At 46.1% G+C, this 22,774-nt stretch overlaps 1 protein-coding gene across 1 annotated transcript in view; it reads right to left on the bottom strand.

The window, feature by feature from the left end:
* Nucleotides 1-22,774, bottom strand: part of Smyd3 (SET and MYND domain containing 3) — a 560,425-nt gene that overhangs the window by 71,544 nt on the left and 466,107 nt on the right. The window contains exons 9-10 of the mRNA XM_038349799.1: nt 21,152-21,239; nt 15,639-15,813 (exon numbers count right to left, since the gene is read on the bottom strand). Of these exons, the coding sequence (XP_038205727.1) occupies nt 15,639-15,813; nt 21,152-21,239 (263 nt within the window). The remainder of the gene's footprint in view (nt 1-15,638; nt 15,814-21,151; nt 21,240-22,774) is intronic.

The following is a 22,774-nucleotide window of genomic DNA, read 5'->3' as shown; positions in this document are numbered from 1 at the left end:
GGGACCACTGGCAATGGCCCCAGGATTTATTCCTACTGCTTGTACAGGCTTTTTGGGAACCCATTCTTTTTGGATAGATATATTGCTCAGCCTAGATACAGTAGGGAGGGCCTTGGACCTTCCCTAAAGTAATGTGTCTTACCTTCTCTGAGGAGTGGATGGAGATGGGGTGGAAAGAAAGTGGAGGGAATGAGAGGAGGGGAGGGAGTAGGAACTGGAATTGGTATGTAAAATGCAAAAAGATAATTTGTTTTCTTTTTTAAAAAAATAAAATAGAAAGAAGTTCCTTTCTCTCCACAGGAATTTGTTATATAGCAGTCCTGCCTCTGCTTTCCCTCCTGGGTGCTGGGATTCCAGATGTGTGCTATCACACCTGACCAACCTCTGAACACATCACTATTCCCAGCCTAGAGCAACATAACATCAGAGAAAGGGTCTCAGTAGGTGTAGAAGCCCCTAGAGCTCATTTCTCCACCAGTGCACGGGCAACTCAGCCTGCAGATGCCCGGAGATTTCTGCTAGTGCTGGATAATTCAGCCAAGCCTTCTGACAGACAGAAACCATCTCCTCAGGCACCTCCTGCTCAGATTTCCACTCAAAACACATACAGTGTGTCTGAAGAAAGGCAAACGTGAAATATCCTGCATTGAAGAGTTGAAAACCGTGGAGGGGCAGTTAATTTATCGAGAAGAAAGATTCTGCGGCTTGACACTGCAGCACACGCGATTCACCTCTGCAGGGCAGCCATTGATTTTCCCACCTGGGAGCTGCACTGAATTAGCTGGTGGTTGGAAGCATGATCTCCGACTTTTTTCCAGTCCCCACAGATCTTACATTTTATTTAAAGTCTAGGAAACAACATGAGGTAGAGAGTGTCATTGAGAAACCGAAGGGGAGAGGAGTCGGTATTTCTGTTGCTCAGAGAAAATAATTTCAAAGGTATTTTATAACTGAAACTGAGATGGGAGAGGATGGGGAGGGCATGCAGATTTCCTGGCTCGGTTCCTCTTGGGCAAAGGGGCAGTCTCCCTCCATCTAAAGCAATGCCAGGGCCACCAGGAAAGTCCTGTTTCCTGGGCTAGGTCCTTGGACAAAAGTATCACCCTGAAGCTGCCTGTCATCTTGAAGGACAGGTGGTAGAATATTGTTTCAAGAGTGAAATAGTTTGCCCCTTACTGGGTGTGTGGCCTTGGGTAAGGCATTCAGCTCTCTGAGCCAAAGCTTTTGGCTCTAAATGGAGACAAATCACATCTGTTGTATGCAGACGGATAGATGTAAGTTTAGTATGGAAGATTGCTCAGTTAAAAAGGTGTCAGGAATCTATTTGAGTGATTGGCTGAAGCATCTGTCAAAAGATGGCCTACTGAAAAGGAGTTGATGGTACCAGGTATCCCTTGCTTAGTACCGATGAAGGGATTTTTTTTGTTGTTGTTGTTTCTGAGACAGGGTTTCTCTGTAGCTCATGAGTCTGTCCTGGAACTAGCTCTTGTAGACCAGGCTGGCCCCCAGACTCACAGAGATCTGCCTGCCTCTGCCTCCCGAGTGCCGGGATTAAAGGCGTGTGCCACCATTGCCCAGCCCTGATGAAGTGGTTTTTAAGGCTCAGGGATATTGCAATGCTAGAGTGGGTACACTGTGTAAAACCTAATCCTCCCCAATGGGAAGGCCCAGAAGACACGCCCTTCACTAATCCTATAAAACACAAAATGGCAAGAGGGGTGCCAACACATTGGAAGAGTTTTACTGTAGCCCCTATCCCTTGTGCCAGACCTTAGGCTGGAGATGCTGGAGCTCAGTTGGGTGATTGAAATGTAATGTCTTCAGTTGGGTCCCAAGGCAGCAGGGGCCAGGTGGCAGCACTGAATCGCCAAAGGCAAGGTGATCCCAGCTATTGTAATGGGCGACATAGACAAAGCCATGTCCACAATGGCCGGACCCACGATGGACAGCACAGGCACAGTGACTTTTATGGTGGTGTGACTTGTATGGACCTTTGGTACTGGCTGATCAATCATGATCTTTCCAGAAGTGAAACAGATTAAAAAAACAAACAAGAAAAACAATCTAATGCATTTTTGTTTGAGCTGTATAAGCAGAGAAATTCTCAAACAAAAGAAAGGCTAAATTGGATCACGACAAACGGGAATCTTGGTGTGTTAACAAAGTCCCAAACTTGAGACAGTTTGCAGACCCAGAATTCCTTGAATAAAGGAATGGCCCAGTTCCCCCGAGGAAAGACCTTGATAAAATGCCTAAAAGTTGTACTGTTAACCTTTCTCCAATCCTTCCCCAAAGGGACCTTCGGCCTTTTGGATACTGAATCTGAATAGATGCGGATTCTGGGGGACACCAAGAAACACTGTGGCCCTCGAGTTAAAGTATGGGCTTTGGAGGCCAGTCGATCAATGGAGTTCTGGCTGAAGTTTGACTTAGAATAGGTCAGGTGGGTCCCCAAAGGTATCCTGTAGTTATTTCTCCAGTTTCCGCATATATAGTTGGGACAGGTATACTCAGACACTGACAGGATTCCCACATTTGTTTCCTTACCTATGAAGTGAGGGCTACTATTGGTTGGAAAGGCCAAATGGAAGCCATTGGAGCTGCCTCTTGAGACAGTATCACATCCCAGGAGGAACTTCAGAAATTAGCTCCACCATCATGGACTTGAAAGACGCAGGGGTGGTGGTTCCCAGCACATCTCTCTTTAATTATCTTACCTGGTCAGTGCAGAGCAGAGACGGATTGTGAAGAACGGTAAATGACTATTGAAAACTTAATCAAGTAGTGATTCCAATTGCAGCTGCCATAGTAGATGTGGTATAGCATCTCCTGGTACTTGATATGTAGCCATTGACCTAGCAAATGCCTTTTCTTGGTACTGAAGCAATTTGCTTTCAGTTGGCAAGGCCAGTAGTATACCTTTACAGTTTTACCTCAAGGATATATTACGTCTCCAGCCTGTGTCATAACTTAGTTCAAAAGGATCATGATCATCTGTCTCTTTTACAACATATCACATTGGTTCATTAAATTAATGACACTATGCTAACTGGACCAAGGGAGCAGGAGGCAGCAACCAGTCTGGACTTGTTGGTAACATATAGGTGCATCATGGAATGGGAAATAAATCTAACAAAATTCAATGTCCTTCTACATCTCTGAAGTTCTTAAGAGGCCTGTGGTGTGGGGTATGCACAGATAGTCCTTCTAATGTGAAGGATAAGCTATTACACCTAAACCCTCCCAACACCAAAAAAACCCCACAATGTTTAGTAGGCCTATTTGGATTCTGGATACAGCACTTTCCCCATTTGTGGATTTGTGATGGTTATCTTGGTTGTCAACTTGACTACATATGGAATTAACTAAAACCCAACTGGTTGAGTTCACCTGTAAGGATTTTTTTCTTAATTAAATCATTTGAAGAGGGAAGAACCATTTTTAATCTGTGTCTTTTGAGGTGGGAAGATCCACCTTTAATCTAGGCCATACCTTTCGTTGGAAGCCTATTAAAGGACATGGAAAAAGAAAGCTTGCTTTCTTTGCCTGCTTGCCCTCGGTCTTGCCGGCAAGTCCATTCCTTCACTGGCATTAGAGCCTACTTCTTTGGGATTTCGGCACATAGGGTAGAAAAGCTGAGACACCCATCCTCATAGACTGGACTTTCTGTTGGTAGACAGCCATTGTTGGACCGGTTGCACCAGAGACTATAAGCCACTCTAATAAATTACACATATGCACAGACACAGACACACAGACACACACACACACACATACAAGCTCACTGTATCATTTCTGCTCCTCTAAAGAATCCTGACTCATACAGGAACTGTCCTTCCCACCTACAGCAACACCAGGCCCACCTCAGAGAAAGCCCCGTCTTCTATGCTAGGTCCTTGAACACAGGTGTCACCTTGAAGCTGCCTGTTATCTTGAGGGACAGGTAGTAGGAAGAATGTTTCAGGTGTGAAATAGTTGCCCCTTACTGGGTGTGTGGCCTTGGGTAAGGCATTCAGCTCTCTGAGCCACAGCTTTCAGCTCTAAATGAAGACAAATCACGTGTGTTGTATGCAGAAGGATGGATCTGGGTTCTGATCTTCTGGTGCCTAACACTGAAAATGTAATGCCCTGGGCCTTCTTTAGGAAAATACTGCTGACAAACACAGTAGCAAACCAGCCTCATCCAAGTGGTCAAATAAGACGAGATAAGCATGTGAACACAGTGTATGAAGCATCAGGTGCATGACCCTGAACATACCAATGCAAACCTACTGTGTGCACTGAACACACCAATGCATGATACCTACTGTATGCACTGAATCTAACAATGCATGATACCTGTGTGCTAGGCCATTCATGCAGGAGACAGCTGCAAACAGAACAGATTCTATCCTACCATGTCATCGACAACGGAATGTTCTCTGACCTTGAACCGCTCAACACAGAGCAGCAGGACAGCCGATCTGCCGCCCCACTTCTTATCTGAACTCTGTAGTCCAGATCCCTACCATTGGCTTTTCTTCCTCCCCTACCACTGGATTCCATTATGGAAGCCCAGAGGCACAAGCCAGGCTTCCTAACACTTTATTACAAAGATGAAGGTACAATTATTTCCTGGTGGGTGGGGGTGGGAGTAGCTTGTGTTTGAGAGGACTGGGTAGAGACCCCTCAGGAGCATGGACTTTATTTGGGGCAATATAATAAAACTGTAGTAATGGGTATGTACCCATGTGAGGACGTCAAAGCCAATGGACTATTCTTTACATGGAGGGATTATGTGGTATGTGATTTACATCGATAAAGCTGTTTCAAAATATAAGCAACCAAGAAATATCCAAAATTCAAGAAAAATTAGCAACAAGGAAAAAAGGGGGAAAATACTGAGCTTGAAGAAAACTAAAATCATCTAGAAAATGGAAGAGAATTTTTTTAAAAAAAGACTTAGGTTTCCAAGATGAAGAATCCACAAGAGAAATAAAAGGGGGCTGGAAGTAACCTGGAAGATAAAGTCTAAGAGAGCCTCTAAACACAAAGCAAGGGACACAAGACATAGAAACAGCTTAACATGTTACCAAAGTATCTTCCGAAAACCAGAGAAAACGAAAAGAGAAAATGGACAAAGTTCCACAGAGATGATAGGAAGACAAGAGGGTTTAGAATAAAATGGCCTTGCATGAATGAAAGAAAAAAAATTGCCTAGGCCTAAACACATCAAAGAGCCATGCTAGACCACTTACAGTAGGATAAAGTTGGGAGATCAAAGGAATCAAATCCAACAGGAGCCCAGCAACAGGTCTTTGTGTCTGTCATTGAAAATGACTTTGAGAATTTTATATTCAAGTTCTCTATAGTGAATGAGCGAAATGGGCCTCCATCTACCACAGCTGAAAGCAGGGAAGCTAGCCACAGCTCCGCGAGCAAGAGAGAATTTGCATTATGTTGTTTGATGTTTCAAGGCAGCCAATGAAAGAATGATTTATTTTTAATGTAAAGCATGATGAGAATTGGAGAAAATAGAATTCATTTAGTTAGTCTGGATTCTTTATTTATTTATTTGGCAGGGTCTTGTGGAGCAAGGCTGGTTTTGAACTTGCAATGTAGCCAAGACTGACCTTGAGTTTCTGGCGACTCTGTCTTCCTAGATTATATGCACCACCATACCTAGATTACTTTCACGCTTTTTTCTTTCTTTTTTTAAGCTTAAAATCATTTCATTAGTTGATAAAAGTTTGAAAATATTATTTACGGGATCAAAACAGAAATGATACTAAGAACTCAAAGGAAGTAGCAAAGGCGAGACAGTAGCAGATGCGGCTGGGGAGGGCAGCCCAGCTAAGAGTCAGAGAAGCAGCCTCTGATGTTAACAACCCAGACTGAACATTTCTGATGAAACCGCCAAGTGATGGCTGACAGATTTTACATACTTGGGAACAATACATGGTGATCTGGGTCCAGATGGGTCTCGGTATCAGCACACTGACCTGGAACACTTTTAGCTAGCCCACCATTTCACAAGCTCAGCAGAACCTCCTCTCAATGGAACTTACTTTGGAGAACACCATTTAAACAGGAGTAAGGATGGGTGCCTGTGCTTGGGGCCGTGGGACAGATGGCTGATGGATGATCAGAAGCAGTCACACTGACTAAATATGAAGATTCCTTGAGGTAGACATTGTGTTTCTGTAAAGATATTACATCTTATTCGCCTAGCTTAATAGGTATTAGCGCCTGTTATTTAGTTATTTTTAGATTAAAAGCCATCATTCCATTGAAAACTCATTGCCTTCTTTCTTTTCTCTGGGTCTTTGATGGCCTGGGCAGAAGCTCCTCAGCTTTCCTTTGTCCACTCACTAGCCACCTTGGAAAGGGTCACACAGTTATGGCAGGCAATGCTGAGAGTTTATACATAAGCCCGTGGTGGTCAATGGACCTGGATGAACAAGGCAAGCCAGGTAGGGGTTGGGATCCCTTACAAATGCCAGATAAAAATACAGCACCTGCCCAGAACTCTGCTTTGGGGAAGTGCAGCCACCAAATGAATTTCCCAATTCCCTAGCAGTCAGAAGTCTGGATGCTTTTAGAACCTAAAATCTAGCCTCTAATGGTTTAAAAACTATTTTAATTTTAAAATGCTTGTCATACAGCTAATCAGAATGCTTCATATGCATTAATATATACACGCATATATCTATATAGAAACAGATGTCATTTGTATTACCATAGTGCTACTTAGAAAGCTCCAAATGCAGACTTTTGATATACCCCCGCTCATTTTTGGTACTGACCAAATGTTTCTGATTAAAATGATGGTTTTGAGCTTGGTTTAGTCCCCTAAGATATTATTTATTCTTCCCTGCACTGAATCCCTTGAAAAATACGATATACATAAATTCTACTTATTCATCACATTCACTCAGATAAAAATGTTGACTTAGACCATTTTTTAAAAGGCCACTTAGAAGCATATCCCTATTCATTTACCCTGAACAGTCCATCAATCTGCTAATAACTAGGGGGCAGAACGGTTGCTTCAAAGGTGTAACTACATTTCACTAGTCCGTGGTTTCCAGCTAGAGGCTATGTCCCAGAGATGCTCGCAGCTATTTTGCTGCTATCCAGATGCACTCTCCAGCAGGAATAGAGCTACTGACAGCCAGAAGTGGGCGGCGCACACCACAGCCCAAGAACCTTCACATACCAGGTCTGGGACTTCTTTTCCACAGAGGTGACTTTGCCTGCCTCCCATATCTTTTTGATTAAGTCTTTCTTCCAAGCAGTCAGCTTGGCCCAAAAGGATCTTGGTGCTGCTTTTGAGACTCTAGGCACCGGCTCTCGCAGGACTCCGATGTGGTGACAGCTGCAGCTTTCTCTGTCTCTGTCTTGCCTTTGGATCTCTTTCTCCCTCTGAGTTCTCTTCGATATGACACTTTACTAGGCTATTTCTGAGAAGAGCGCCATGGACATTGTTCCTCTAGTTTAGTACCCACTTACCCTCCAGGCTACTGGAGGATAGATGTCCCATGCCAAACCCACATTCCGTAGTCCAGGCTGGTCTCGAACCTGTCTCTGTCTCCCGAGTGCTGGGATTAAAGGCATGCAACACCACTGTCAGGCTCCAAACCTGGCACTCCTGATGTGGCTGTCAGCACCTGTCTCTCTCAGTTCAGGTGTCTGTGAGACCCAAACTGGTCTCGCCAAAATGCACACTCTTAATGGTGGCTCTGGGGAGCAGAGAACACAGGTCTGCTGTGGGGCTGGAAGGATGTGAACTGGGGCTGCAGGGAGCTGTCTCCTAGTGTGTTGTGGGAAAGGGAAAGGAGGACAGCATGTGGCTTATCCTGTTCCCTCACACCCTGGATTCTGACACATCTTAGCAATGCCTGGCCGTGCAGCTGAGTGGGCAGCAAGTGCCCGACTGTGTACACACATGTGCCAGGTGGATTTCTATCACTAGTACAGTGGGAAGGGAGGGTGGGGAAGAAAGAAGACCACCACAGCTTTCTGCTTTATAGTCAAAGAAATCTGGTGTGTCGGACAGCTTCTCCCTCACCGTGACAAAATATTGACACCCCCCACCACACCAAGCTTGACGGAGGAAGGGCTTGTTTGGGTTCATGGTTGTAGAGGTTCAGCCCATGGGTGGATTGTTCTGTTGCTTTTAGGTCTAAGATGAAGCAGAACATTACAACTGTAGCATGTGTGGTCGAGCAAAGCTCTTACCTCACAGCAGTGAGGAAGGCAAGAGAGAAGGAGAAAAAAGGGAGTAGGGGGGGAGGCTAGGGAGAAGACATACCCTTCATTTAAGTCCTATCTTATAATAGTCATTCATCTATGAATTCCTTAACAGATCCATCCATTGTTGAAGCCCAAGCCACCATGATCCATTCAACTTTAGCTACCATGGAACCAAAGCTTCAACACATGACAAATGTACTTTGGAGGCATTTGCTATCCAAACCAGAACTCAGATTCACTCTGACTCAAACACTTTTCGAAAAGAAATAAAATAAATGGAGCAGAGGGTTGCGCTTGACGCCATGGCTCTATCACTGGAGGGACAGTCATGAGAGTACCTGCTGCATCCTCTAGAAGGTCGGACAGGCTAAGCTTCTCCTCAACGGGGCTGCAAGCAGTTCAAGAATGGGCAAGTGCTTGGACCACAGCAGCCTCTTAATAAATCACAGCCATTGCCTTTTGGCTTAAGAAGGCTGAGGTGGACGGGGACTCTTCAGGTCCTCTCACCTCTTCCTCTATAATGCTGATGCTAACAAATAGCCGGCAGATTCTTTTACAATCGGTGGGCTCGATTTATCTCACTTTGGGAAGACATTACAGCGCTACTTCTATTACAAGTGAGAGAAGACTGTTTCCTCTCTAATTCTGAAGGGCAGTGCTAGTATGATTGGCATCCTTTGTGTAGGAAGAGCAATTTCTACCATCCATTTCACTCTCCCCAGAGCAGGGCACTCTCTCCACCCCGCACAACCGACCACCACCAGAGCAGTGTCCTCTCCTCGTTCTGGGGCTGTGGTTGTCATTGTCTTTCTTAGCAGCCGGCTGGGCCGCTTCCCTCGAATACATTGAACAATAAAATTACTGCCCATTTTTCAAGACAGTCTGCTTTAACAAGCTCAAGGGCTTTATATTAACTAGCTCAGAGGGTGTTTTTCTTGCTCAAAATAATGTGGCTATCTCAAAAGCTGGAACTACAATTTCAAAGGACGTTCACTTCCCATCTTTTCAGCTCAAGGACCTCTTACTATTCTTTACAAGTGTTATTGCCATTCTCTATAATTGATCAGATTTATGATACTGGAGAAATCAGTTTTTTTGTGCAATTTAATTGACAGTTCATTCATGTACCCTTGGAGAATTTCTAAAAACTCAATAAGGATTTCATTCAAAATACACAAATAAATGGCACAGAAGCATATAGACCAAGTTTTTATAGTCATAAAGCACTACTTTATATGTGATTAAATTAGTTTTGAACTTTTTTTTTTTTAAGTCTCAAGTCTTTCAAAATTATATCCGCCATTTCCCATTTTTCAGGCCTGGTTGGTTTCTTGGTGTTCCCTACTGAGGAAAATGGGGTTTTTTCCATTTTTTATTTATTTTGCCTACTTTCTCTTCCAAGAGGTGAGAAAAGGAAGAGAAATGGCAGCTCTGTACTGTAAGGGCAGCTGACCACAGATTGATTCAACAGAAGAAAAGCCGCGTATGCTCAGAGACTCCTGAGGCTCCGCTCTCGGCCCGTGGCTTATGCTACGATTTGTTGCATTAAGAAAGTGAAGATTTTTCCATCAGGAAATTCAAAGAGCTTCTGTAATGGCTTGGGAATGTGTAGGAAAAGAAGTGAAGCAGGGTGGACAATGTATTTATTCTGGGAATGCTTTTATAAGTAGGAAGCCCAGAAACAACTTCTCAGAGTACACACACACACACACACACACTGCTCATAGACATGACTGAACACAAAATAGTACAGGTTTCCTATGCCCCAACACCAAGGGTGGAGAACAGCTTTCTTCTTGGGCATTCGTCCACAGTGACAGGATTTGAAGGGAAGGGGGCATTAGTATCCTTGACCCAGCAGAGAAAAGAGAATGACAGAATGAAAGATCACCCACCAAGACAAGCCAGACAGGAAAACAGCAGGGTTCTGTAGTCAGCTCCGAGAGCTGGCACCCGAAGTGGCAGAACTCGGCAATAAGGTTCTGTCCTGGAGTGGGAGCACTCTGAGCCAAAGGCAAGCAGTCGCTGGTTTCCTTCCTTGGCCAGCTAGTGTCCACATGGTTGGTTAGGGAAGCAGTCTCCAAGGTCAGCTCAGTTGTCCCTACACATGCTGGCAGGGGCTGTCACATAACTCTGGATCTCCTGAACTCAAGCAGAAGCCTGACAGGCAAAAGGGTTATTCTTCCAAGAATGACAGGTGACTTCTACTAGACCCTCACTCATGAAAACATAGATGCAGCGGAACCAAATCCTTGATCCGGGTAATTTTTAGAAATGGTGAGACGGCAGCGGTTAAGCTGGATGCGGATCGCCAAGAAAATGGGCCAAATCCTAATCCTCCTATAATCCCTAGTAAATGACCTCCAAATGAGACAGCGTTTGGAGATAGGATCTTTAAAGAGGTAATTGGGTTAAAATGAAGCCTTTGGGGGTGGGCCTTAATCCAATTTGTGGCTTTATAAAAAGAGATTGAGACAGATAGAGAAACCTCTGGGGTACCCCTGTACAGGGGGAGTACCATGTAGAGACACAATGAAAACCCGCCATCTGCAGACTAAGGAGACAGGCTTCAGATAAAACCCAGAATTACTGGTACCTTAGCCTTGGACTCTAGAGCTGTGAGAAGAGAAATTTCTGTTGTTTAAGCCGCCAAGATGCTGGTGTCAGAGGATGGCAGAGTGATGTTCAGTGGGCATTTAGGGCCAGCCATGCTTGCTATAGGACAGGCTTTGGCTATAGATAGCACCCTGTCTATATCAGGCTTAAGGAGACAGAACAATGAATGAGATGTTAAGATCAGTCAATGAATCAGAGGAAGCAAAAGTACTTGATCCAAGGAGAAAAATCTCACCCAGCACTGGCCAGGCCTGGTTTGGTCCAAGCATTTCTCCTCAGGCTTTTCTGTTCCCTTAGAAAAATACAAATGTGATAAACATCTGGCTGCTGACCATTATTTCTGAGCCTCATCGGGGCTAGTGCTCTGCTTTGCCTGCTTGTTTGACACTTTATCACTGCAGATGGAAGAAGTATCAATAAATGTTTCTGATGAGAAAATTACTAGGTATATGAAGCAGGAGACTGGTACACTCCCATCAAGCATCCAGAAGCCAGGTTGTGAGGGTGAGCAGGAGACGGGTCAGCATTTGCTGGTAGAAATGGTACCTTAGCCCACCTCCCACTGGCCAATTCCCTAAGACTCTAGCTTAGCCATAGGCAAGACTGAGGATAATACAGGCATCTGATTTCTTGAAGCTACATGTCCCCTGGCACCAACATGGGAGCTCACACATGGACTTGGACAGGAAGACAACCGCACAGTGCAGTCATAACAGGCCAGGGAGGAACGAGAAGTGGCTGTGCATGAGCAGGGACTGGTGATCTAGCCACAGGGCTATCTGGTGGGATAAAGGCCATGGCTGATTGGGCAGTCCTGCCTAGTGAGATGGAAAGTGGCTTCTCCTGAACGCTGGGCAGGAGCCATTCTTGGTGGTCAAGCGTGTCAAATGCATGGACTTGTGTGGCCAGGAGGTGTGGAAACACGGGCTTTGTTCATGTCCAGCACACTAGGGACCATTGCAATCACCTCAGGGGGCTGTGCAAACACCAGCAGCACCCTGTCGTTCTGTCATTTCTGTCCCACCATTAAGCCAGGGGACACAGTCAGCAGAGACTACAATTTGGTCTGCCGTGTTGTCAGACTGACGTAGGTCTGTCTTTTGTCACCCAGAGCTCTGTGCAAATCCGCAGCTCTTACTCGAAAGCAGGAGGCCTGGAGTAGTAGGGTTGGACTCGGAAGCCAGTCGCTAGTCCCCTGTTCCCCAAAACAAGCAGGCCCACGGTGACCTGCCTTTCAGTTTTGTTTTCCACAGAGGGACCAGAGGGGAACAAATGTCAGAGCCTTTGATAATTCTTTGCAAAAAAAAAAAAAAGCTCTCAATTTCTCCTCTAGAAATAAAGCTACAGAGCTGGGCCATAGTTTAGTCTGCAACTAAATCACGATTTGGATCATCCAGCACAGCCGGGCGAACACTGCACCCCCTTTCTCCCAGATTTCTGTGGCACAGGACGTCTTCACGCAGACCCTGAGCGTTCTTTTCATTGCTTCTTCTCTGCATTCCCCCAGGTAACTCACACAGTGTCATCTCAAGTACCACAAAAGGATTATTTACGAACAAAACTGAGTATCGACAAATCTTAGCCCCAGACTTTGATTAAGAGGATGGAGAAGGCCCAGATAAATTCTGAAATGAATTTAGATCAGGAATAATATAATAATAAATGAAATCCTTTCTCATATTCCCTTAAGGATGAAGTGACCTTGTGGTGGGTAGGGCACAATTTGGTGACAGCTAGCCAAATTTAAAAGGTGTATAACTTACAGTAGGGCAGTGAGCAGTTTCGTACGGATGTGGCATGCGGATTTGACCGCATCGGCATGCAAAGAAGAATTACCTGGTTTGATGTAAATCATGGCATTGTTTGACACAGTGAATAGAATGGGAATAGAATTACGGCACAATTTGAGATGACACAATGTATCTGTTAAAACAATGACGTTCATATTTTTAGGAGCTGATCTAGACATTTTGTTGTATTTCCAGCTTGCCTTGTGGAAGATTTAATAATAAAAAAAGGTCTGTATTAAATTGCATCATAAAGTTAAGTAAAATCTACTGAGTAAAAATAAGTGAGTAACAAAACAGGGGTTGAAAGCAGTGAGCTGGATAAAAATGGGATCTGGACTCTGTCCTCCAAGATCAACATCCAAAGCTTAGCTGAGGTCATGAATGACAAAATGCTCACTAGGAGAGACTCAACCCCAATCCAGGCACAGCAAATAGCAGATTGACATTGTCAAATTATTCCTGCAGATGGCAATCCAATCACCTCTCAGTAACCCAGACCTAGCTAGCTGTCTGTGCCCTCGGCTAAACGGGAGCAATGGCACCCCCAAGAGCAGCCACAGGCCACTGTGTAGGTGACAGCATATAAAACCATCGCCACTGCCCCACCCCTTCTTGTCCCAAGTTTGTCACATGATCTTTCACTTCCCCTGAGCTCCAGGGAAAAGGACAAAGTGTGCTCCTGTTTCTCTGAACTGTGCTGGTTCTAGACTGCCCCTAGCCTTTGCTTCCACAGAGCTCTGCCAGTTAACCCACAAGTCACACTCACTGGAAGTGGAATAGCACAGCAAGCTGCAGGGAACTTCTTATAGAGCTCTAGGGAGCAGAGACTGACTTGTTTGGAAACCTGACACTGTGCACAAGGACAGAACACACATTTACAGAGAGAATGTGGAAGGCTGGCCCACACCACAGAAAATACGACCAAAAGTTTCTCCAACGCAAGGGAGTATGCTGTGGTAAGGACTTGGCTTCACCTAGGCGGAAAGCTGTCTGATTCAAGTGTTGGTCAATCAAACCACCAGCTAACTGGGGCTGGGTCAACACTGTGTAGAAGTCTCTGTAAGTGTTGACAAAAGATTCAAAATGCATTCAGGACTGTTAGGGCCTTCTGGTAGGGCAATATAAATGACTGTTTCAGACTGACCTTGGCAGGATAGCCTGGATGGTAAAGAGAAGGGGACCCTGGGGCAAAGAGAATCTCTTCCACAGACCAGCCAGGGGTGGGGAACCAGGGCTGCCACAGAGCCTTGGAGAAAGGTGGAATTTCTCAGTTTGTAGCTCCTGGCCTGGGTCCATCCATTTACTGTGCGGCTCTTGAAGCCAGGCCCCAGCCTTCGGAGACTGTGCCAACCATCTGGGTCTGCCTGGCGTGTCAACGCCCAGTAAGGCTCTGAGAAAGCAGCCTTATCTCTCTGTGTTCGATTCATACTTTCAGAAAACCCACAAGATTCCTCACCCTGCACAGACATTCCACGGCTCATGGGAAAGTCTCCGGTCTCAGCCCTCCAGGCAGTTAGATTAAAGCTGACTCAGACAGCTCCAAAGCTGTTCACCACAAGGGAACAAAAGCAGCCACCTGCCAAAGTCTGGAAACACCCTTGGATCTGATGCCCCTGGCTGGCCTGCATGTCTTTGACATTCCCTGGGTAGTGGGGCTGTGGCTATTTCCAGGCTCTTCTCAGCCCACATCCAGACCCAGATCTCACCGCTGACCTCGGGTCACACAGGTCTGCTATCCCTCTCCCTGCTGACAGTCTAGATCCTAACCCTGCTTCTGTTCTTGACATCCAGAGCCTGGTAATTGCCCCTCCTTGTCGTCTGTCACCTGAGGCTCCCCTCCAGTAGGGATAGGCTGGGCCCCACCTGTTTCACTTTGAACCGCTCCCTAGACCTGTTGTCCCACATCCTGTAGGTCTAGACCTGGAATCCCTTTGGGCTTCGCCCTCTTTGGCTGGGTCGTGCTGGTATCATCTGCAGAATGGGGAGGTTTACATCCTCCAGGAACAGTGTCCTGCATTGCCAGCACTCTCCCCATTATGTCCCAGGTATCCAGGTCTTCTCTGTGGCAACCTTGTCCTGTGCCGGGCACTGGGCAGCTTGATCTCATATTATCTGCTTCATGTCTTCCCCACTGGCTTGCTCCCAGGCTCAACTTCTGTTCTTAGCCCAGAGTAAAACTGGAGCCCCATGGCCAGCAGTGTCAAAATTCCAGCAGTTGGCTTTCAACCTCCCTTTTCCCTCAAAGCTCCTCCACATTACAAGACCAGCCAGGAACAAACATCCAGCCACCTGGAGGAGCTGAGCTGAGGCAAGAAGCAGTCAAGGCATGGTGGCCCAGTCCTGAAATCCCAGTACTGGAAAGGGGGCCGAGGCAGGAGGATCACAAGTTGAAGGCTAGCCTGGGTCACAGAGCTACACACACACACACACACACACACACACACACACACACACACACAGAGTGATGAATTACCCATCATTCACCAATAGTTTCTTCTCTGACGCAATGACCCATTGGAGAAGAGTAGTCGAATACGTAATCACAAGATGGCTAGAAGGGTCAACAATCTGTATACAAGCACTCTGACAAACATCCATTCTGGAACCATCACTACCATAAACCAATCAAAGAGCAGCACATCTGCCTCCCTCACCTGGACCAGTGGTCCAACGACGGGACCGAGTCACACGTTCCTCTTTGCCCCCTGCCTGCTCGCCTTTGTCACTGGAAGCTCCACACTGTATTAAAATGCCCATTCCACAAAGAGACGGTGTCTGACTCACTTCTAAGGACAGTGCACGGAACCTGGGAACAGCCTAACCAGTGACTGATAAGTGTGTGAAGAAACGGGAAAGCATGAAACAAGGCTTGGTTTCACACGCCGAAAGCCAGTGGGACACTTGCTATAACAGCAGAGTCTGGGTGGCTTAACAGCGGCCATCCCACCCTGCGCGAACAGTGAAGACCCCCGTGTGCCGGCCCTGCCTTGCACTCACCGGTAGGGCTCCATGGTGCGCATGGCGTAGAACAGGGCCTCCTCCAGCATCCCCAGGTTGATGCAGGCATCCATGGCACAGTCGAGCACCTTCAGCTGGTAGATGTTGATGTCAGGAAGCCGTTCCGAGTTGCTGCTTATGATCGCCTGGCACAGGGCCAGAACCTGCTCCCACTCTGTTGTTAACTTAGTTAAGGATGCATTGTCTTCGTCAAGAAAGCACAGGAGGAAGTGGAGATGTCTAAAAGGCTGAAGAGCTTCCAGGCACGGGAGGGAGGAGGCGCCCATTATTTTGCACAGATGAGCTCTCTGGAAACATACTTGAGAGACAAAAACACATTCAAGTACCATCTTAGCGAAGGAAACTCTGTTTACATCAACACACCATCCTCTAACCCAGTCTGTACTTTAGGAGAATTGAAATTCCCAAGGAAATGTCCCCTTTCCACATGTCCACAGGCTCTCTCCTTCGACTTAGTTGGGGAATGAATGAAGGTGTTTATTAGGCTGGACTAAAGCTCGCGTTCAGCTTCAAATTATTTACTGTGGAATTATTTCTGTTTAAAAGAGAGAATCCCTTCTGAGAAAGGAGAAGCATGTGTTTGCTCCTGACTCATCTGAGTCCTGGACATGCATGGAGGACAACCCACACTGTGCGCAGGCCTGCAGCGGGCATGGTCATCTGAGTCCTGGACATGCACAGAGGACAACCCACACTGTGCGCAGGCCTGCAGCGGCCATGGTCATCTGAGTCCTGGACATGCACAGAGGACAACCCACACTGTGCACAGGCCTGCAGCGGGCATGGTCATCTGAGTCCTGGACATGCACAGAGGAAAACCCACACTGTGCACAGGCCTGCAGCGGGCACAGTCATCTGAAGACATGCAATTCCAGTGGGCCTTATATTTAGTGTTTACTAGGAAACAAAAGTGACCCCAAACCTATACTTAACTCAAGGAACTGCATTCTTCCTTTAAACTCAAACACCGAAAGAAAATATTAAAAGCTGTGCACTGTGGTGCACACTTTGAATCCCAGTACTTGGTAGTCAGAGGCAGACAGATCTCTGTGAGTTCAAGGCCAGTCAGGGCTACATATCATGTTCCAGGACAGCTGGGGCTACATAGAGATTTACTGTCCCAAAAAGCAAAAAGGAAAAAAAAAAAGAAAAGAAAATATCAAGAACAGATTATATATATGTATCATATATATAAACAAGGGAAAATGGTATCTTAAAAAGAGTAAGAAAATCCACTGCTCAGTAGCACTAACTTTCTGATTAACCACATGTCAATTAAGTCATTAATTAATTTCATGGAGCCACTGTGTGATATTCCACTCCCCATGGGTTGCACCTTGCTACACAGGGTGGCCTCAGATCACTGGCTCTGGTAACCAGTCTCCCTCAGTCTCTTGAGTAATTGGGCCTACTAGTGTGTGGCATTTGGTCCAGCCTTTAACTTCACCTTTGCTGACTGATATCCCCACCCTCTTAGAGAGGCCGCTGGAGGACTGACGACATGGGGCTTCCTCCACCACCCAGCTGAAGGTATATGCGGGGGACCCAAGTCCTCCAATGCCCTGCCATATTGAGACTGGGCATCTCCCTACCCACCTCCCAATTTCCTATCACTGTAGCTCTGTACTTCTCTGCTCTGACGCTAGAATTCCGCTTGGAGAAAAACATTTAAAGATTCAAACAACAGAAGAAACAGTACAGATCTTTATCATCGATAGAGCTTGGTTCAAACCTAAGCTTGTTCTACTGTCTGTCAAATGCAGAGCCCTGAGAAAGGCAAATGTTTTGAGGTAGGCTGGAAATGAAACACCTGTCTCAGTGAAAATCAAATCTAAAAATGGGGGAGAACCTTTTTGTGTCCTCTTGTGACCTAGGCGGAGTTCCGGGTGTCATGGACATGGGAAGTTTCCAGGGGTATGCGAAGCCTAGGGCAGAGATATGACAGTCTTTCACTTCTCTTCCTGACACAGCCCCTGAGCCTGACAGACTGAAGGGAAAGAGCCTGGAGGGCGGGGTCCCCCCGGGCGGGGTCCCCCCCCAATCCGGCCTGTCTCTTCACTGCTCCAACTCCTCCTAAACCTTGCCGCAAGCCCTCTCCATCAGTGTCCTGACACAGCAAGCTTTGCCTGAACAGACAGCCCATGTGTGCAAAGCTCCTTTCTCTCTCTCCACAAAATCTGCTTTCCACTGCCTGTGCCTCCAGAGTCTGCTTCCGTTACAAACCAAGACCCCCTATGAAAGGGGAATACTATCTTCATGAACATACCAGGACAGATGTTTCCTCTCAGCTGAGGCACCACACCTCACTTCAGAGCATCACTTCCTTGGGAAGAACTGCAAGCTGAGGGCTCTTTATGTCAGCTCTTAGGGGAGAGCCCTGGCTTTGATCCCAGAAGGGGTTCATGTCCTGAAGACGGTGATTTGAAGTTATTGACAGCTGGTGATTTTCCTTTGTATTCCTGTGACATAGATGTTTCACGTTTGTTGAAGGTATCCTCCAGAGGTTGGGGGAAGCGGTTTCTCAGGCAATGTGCTGATTTTGAAACAGACTGCCACGCTAACCTTGTGGCTTTTCATTTCAGGATTAGATGTTTGACAAGCTGTCAGGAGAAATGGCTGTCTCTTACACAATGCCAGACATATCTGTGGCAACGCTTGGGCCTTATCGCCACATTGTTTGCTGGGTCCTCATTGTCACCTGTCAACTCATTTCCACAATGTGACCCACCTCACCAAGAGGCTGAGGTGAGACGCCTCACAGGTGGAAACCAGATGTGCTTTGCCGTATTCACTCACAGGAATACAGTCACACACCCTATGCCAAGCAGGAAGGGGCTCCTTGCCAACCTCCCTCCACAATACTGGCAACTATCTCCTGGCAAACAAGGGTAAAACTTTTCATGTAAACTGCTCCAGGGAGGAGGGAGGGAGGAACAATTTAACTACAAGGTTCTTTCCAAGTTAATGCAGACATTGTATCAGCTCAGAGATGATCCATGCCGCCTGTGGTGCCTACTATAACCACTGTTCCAGTGAGCTCTGTACCAAAGAGGACCCCAAGGGCACAATCAGGGCTTTTGTTCAAATGTTCCTAATTACTGTAGGAGGTGGGGACAGACAGACAGACAGACAGACAAGGGAGCGAAGTCACTTGGGAGTTAGTAATCTTCTTAATACAGGCGCCAGAGCAGGGTTTATGCCCATCTAGCCATGCTATTCCGCTTAACACCATTCTGGGTCCCTTTGCATAAAAACCAACCCCCTGTGCCCATTTCCGGCAGGTTCTTTCCTTATGTGTGGCACAGTGACCAGCACCAGTAGGCACCATGTCATCTTCTGTGTAGCAGCAAATTTCTTTCCTCTGAGCACTCTCCTCCATGGCTGGCCTGAAGTCCTCTGTCTCTCTCTCTCTCTCTCTGTGTGTGTGTGTGTGTGTGTGTGTGTGTGTGTGTGTCTGTGTGTGTGTGTGTATGCATGGGTATCTTCACCAAAATATGTACTATATTATTCTGCTTTGCACAATTATAATGAAGTATCTGATGCCAAATACCTTATGAAGCAATGATAGGCTTGTGAGTTATGGAAGTTCAAGAACAAGTTCAGATGGCCCTATTGGTTTGGCCTCCAGTGGTTTGCAAAATGACTGTCCCTCTATGCGAGAGTTCTGAATGTCAGACTGTGCTCTGTACTTTCTGCCTGAATCACAAGGTAGATGAGAATGAGCCAAATACCTAGCAGAGTCAGTTTCCACGTAAGCCTCATCCAGAGGAGACTGAACTGTGGTCCTCTATGGCCCGATTTCTGCTGGGCAGGACCACAGAGGATAAGACTCCTCGGCAGTGTGGCAACTCTAGACCCATGAGCGTCACTCAGAGCTGGCTATTGTCCCACTACCTTTCTTCACACTGACAGGAAGAGTTTCAAACTCCTCCTTCACTCTGACCCTTTCCTCGTAACAAATTTAATTTCTCTTCAGCTCTATTAATATGCCATACCCCAGACAGAATCTGAGATTCTACATAGGATCAGCCCAAAGCCCTCTCCTTTCTCATTTTATATTTCTATGACTGCAGCCCAAGATCCCAGTTGTCTTTCAGGAGTTATAACATACTTGTACACTTTATTAGATTTTCCTGTTTACCAAAGCCATGCAGTACTCTCGTGTGTTCTGCTGCCAAGCTTTATGCACACTTACATGCTTCAACTTCTTGCCCCAAATAGAAGACTCTATACACACTCTTGTCAAAGCTCATCTTCTGACGTTCAGTCTGCCAAGGAGCCACTGCGCTCTTGATCCTGTTGTTCCTCCTCTGCTCTCCTTCCCATATCTACATGCTTGGGAGGTCTCCTCATTCCAGGTTCTGAAGCAAAGGTGGAGGACACACAGCACCCCAGAGTGACGCTTGTGTCATTTGCTGACAAAGATGCCTCGATCTGCTCGTATAGAACACAAACGTCTTGATACTTCTTTGCAATGCCTCTAATGAAATCTAGATGCAAATTTTACCACCACCACCACCAACAACAACAACAAAACCAAACCCAACTCTGTGTATGGATTTGTCCTAGGTAAATCCATGCAGCAGCCTGGCCACGGCAGCCTTCTTTTCTTGATAACTAGCCAGCTGTAGTTCATCAGTCAGACTTACTGAACTAATGGACAAACCCACTGAGCTAATGATTTCTGTAATCACATACTTCACTATTAGAAGGAGACCCTACCTGTCTTCTTGCCCTTCACAATACTCTAATGGCATTATGGATTGGAAACTTTATTTGCAGATTTTGTTAGTCCCTGGGATATGTTCAACCCAAACCTGATGACCTTTTGGTGACCTTTTCACATTCTACAGTCTCCTTCTTACCTGTAGTTCCCCCATCACAATTGCGTCCAAGTGGAGTCCTCTACAGACAAGTGACTCCGGCCGCAGCATCTGCCTATCCAAATCCTGTCCCTGAGCACCAGTGGGTCATCCCAGATGACCCCATCATACGCTGTCTCCCCTTGCACTCAACTTTGACCTATTGGTGCTCCTTATCATTCGTGCCAAGAAAATGCATGATAGAGAACTCATTGCTGCTGCTTCATGGTGGGCTTTAGGTCTGAGGGTCAGTGGTGTTAATTTTTATAAGAACTCTAACACTCCTTTCCAGAGACTAAAGTGGTTATAGGAGAAAGGGGGAGGGTTCTGTGAGTTTTACCTTTTGCACAGAAAAGAAGAAGGAGGAAGAAGTAGATTAAGAAAAAACAAAACAAAACACCAGCGACTTACCTTCCCACTATGACTGGGCCATACTATCAACTGGTGGCAAGGTATCTGAAAGGTAACTGGCCTGATCTTACTGCAGTCCTCCTGAGCACTTCCCCGCACTGCTGGCTGGGCCAGGATGCAATGCCTAGAGCTTTCAGACCCGGCCCTGGCTCCAGTGGCACCAAGCTCCCAGTAAAGCAGCAACCACCAGCACTGCTCAGCCCACAGATGAAAGGATACTCCAGTGTGCCTTCAGTTCTTCAATTTTTTTCAGGGATTCTTGAACCTCCTTCCATATTTGCTCATCACCCGTTAGCATATCAGCATCCTGTTTGGGCCAAATGGGAAGACAGGCAAAGAAGACAAATGGCCCAATTAAAACCTGGGCAAAGGATTTGAACAGACATTTCTCCAAGAAAGACAAACAAGTGGCCTACATGCACATGAAAACATACTCGGCATCATTAATCATTAGGGAAATTCAATTCAATACCATGGTGAGATGCCACCTCCTGCCCAGCAGCACAGCCCTGACTTGCTATAGAAAAGCGAGGAACAGGAGGTATCATTAGGGATGCAGAGGAGCTGAACGGCCGATGCTCTGCAGGTAGATATGTAGAGTGAGCGGCATGGCTTTGAAAAGTGGTCTTTTCAGCGCCTCAGACAATTGACCTATTTGTGCTCCTTACCGTTTGCATCAAGAAAACGTGTGATGGAGCACCGCATTGCTGCGCTTTTATGGCTGGTGTGCTAGGAAGCTTCTAGCAAACACAGAAATGCCACGTCACCAACAGTGTTAGCATCTCATTAGCTCTCCTGGGCAGGCAACCACGAGAAATGAGAACATGTTCAACCAAAGCGTGTGCCCAAATAGCCGTAGTTCAAAAATGCTGCAGCCTGGGTGCCCATCATCTGATGATGGACAGATAAATAAAACTCATCACAACAGAAGATTACTCATAATACAATGAACAAAGCATTATCATAGGGAATAACATGGCTGAAACTTGAAAACATAACTCTGAGTGGGAAAGACCAGTCATTTTGAGCTGGTGAGATGGCCCAGTAAAGGGTAAAGGTCGCTGCTGCCACACGAGATGGTCAGGCCCTGGAACCCATGTGGTGGGGGGAAGAGAACTGACTCTTAGAAGTTGTCTTCTGAGCCCCGCATGTGTCCCCTAGCATGCATATACCCCCCAAATGATGATAAAATATAAATAAAAATACAATAAAAGACTATATGTTGCATGATTCTACTTATATGAAATTCCCAGATTGGGAAATCCATAGGGACAAAAGGCAAACTGGTAGTTGATTAGGGCTAGAACAATTAGGAGGAATTGGGGAGTGACTGCTAATGGGTAGAATTCCTTCAGAGATAATAAAATGCTCTAAAAATTGATCATGATGTTGGTTGTACAACTCTGTAAAGAGACTAAAACCCATTGATTTAGCTGGACAATGGTGATGCACGCATTTAATCCCAGCACTCGGGAGGCAGAGGCAGGTGAATCTCTGTGAGTTCAAGACCAGTCTGGTCTACAAAGTGAGTTCCAGGACTGGCTCCATAGCTACTGAGAAACTCTGTCTCAAAAAACCATAAATAGTCAGACAGACAGATAGACAGACAGACAGACAGACAGAATCCACTGATTTAGATGTTGTAAACCGAGGGAACAGAATAAGTTCCCTCAAGAAAATAAATTATACCTCAAGAAACTATGACAGATTTCTCATAAAGATATTATTTGGGGCTGGAGCGATGGCTCAGTTCTTGAGAACACTCGCTGTTCTAAAGGACTTGAGCTTGGCTCCAAGCACTTATAATGGATCGTTCACAACCACCTGTATCTCCAGCTCCAG

The sequence above is a fragment of the Arvicola amphibius genome, chromosome 12, assembly GCF_903992535.2.
Source record: "Arvicola amphibius chromosome 12, mArvAmp1.2, whole genome shotgun sequence".
Lineage (NCBI taxonomy): Eukaryota > Metazoa > Chordata > Mammalia > Rodentia > Cricetidae > Arvicola > Arvicola amphibius.
This window is presented reverse-complemented; position numbering and strand designations above follow the sequence as displayed.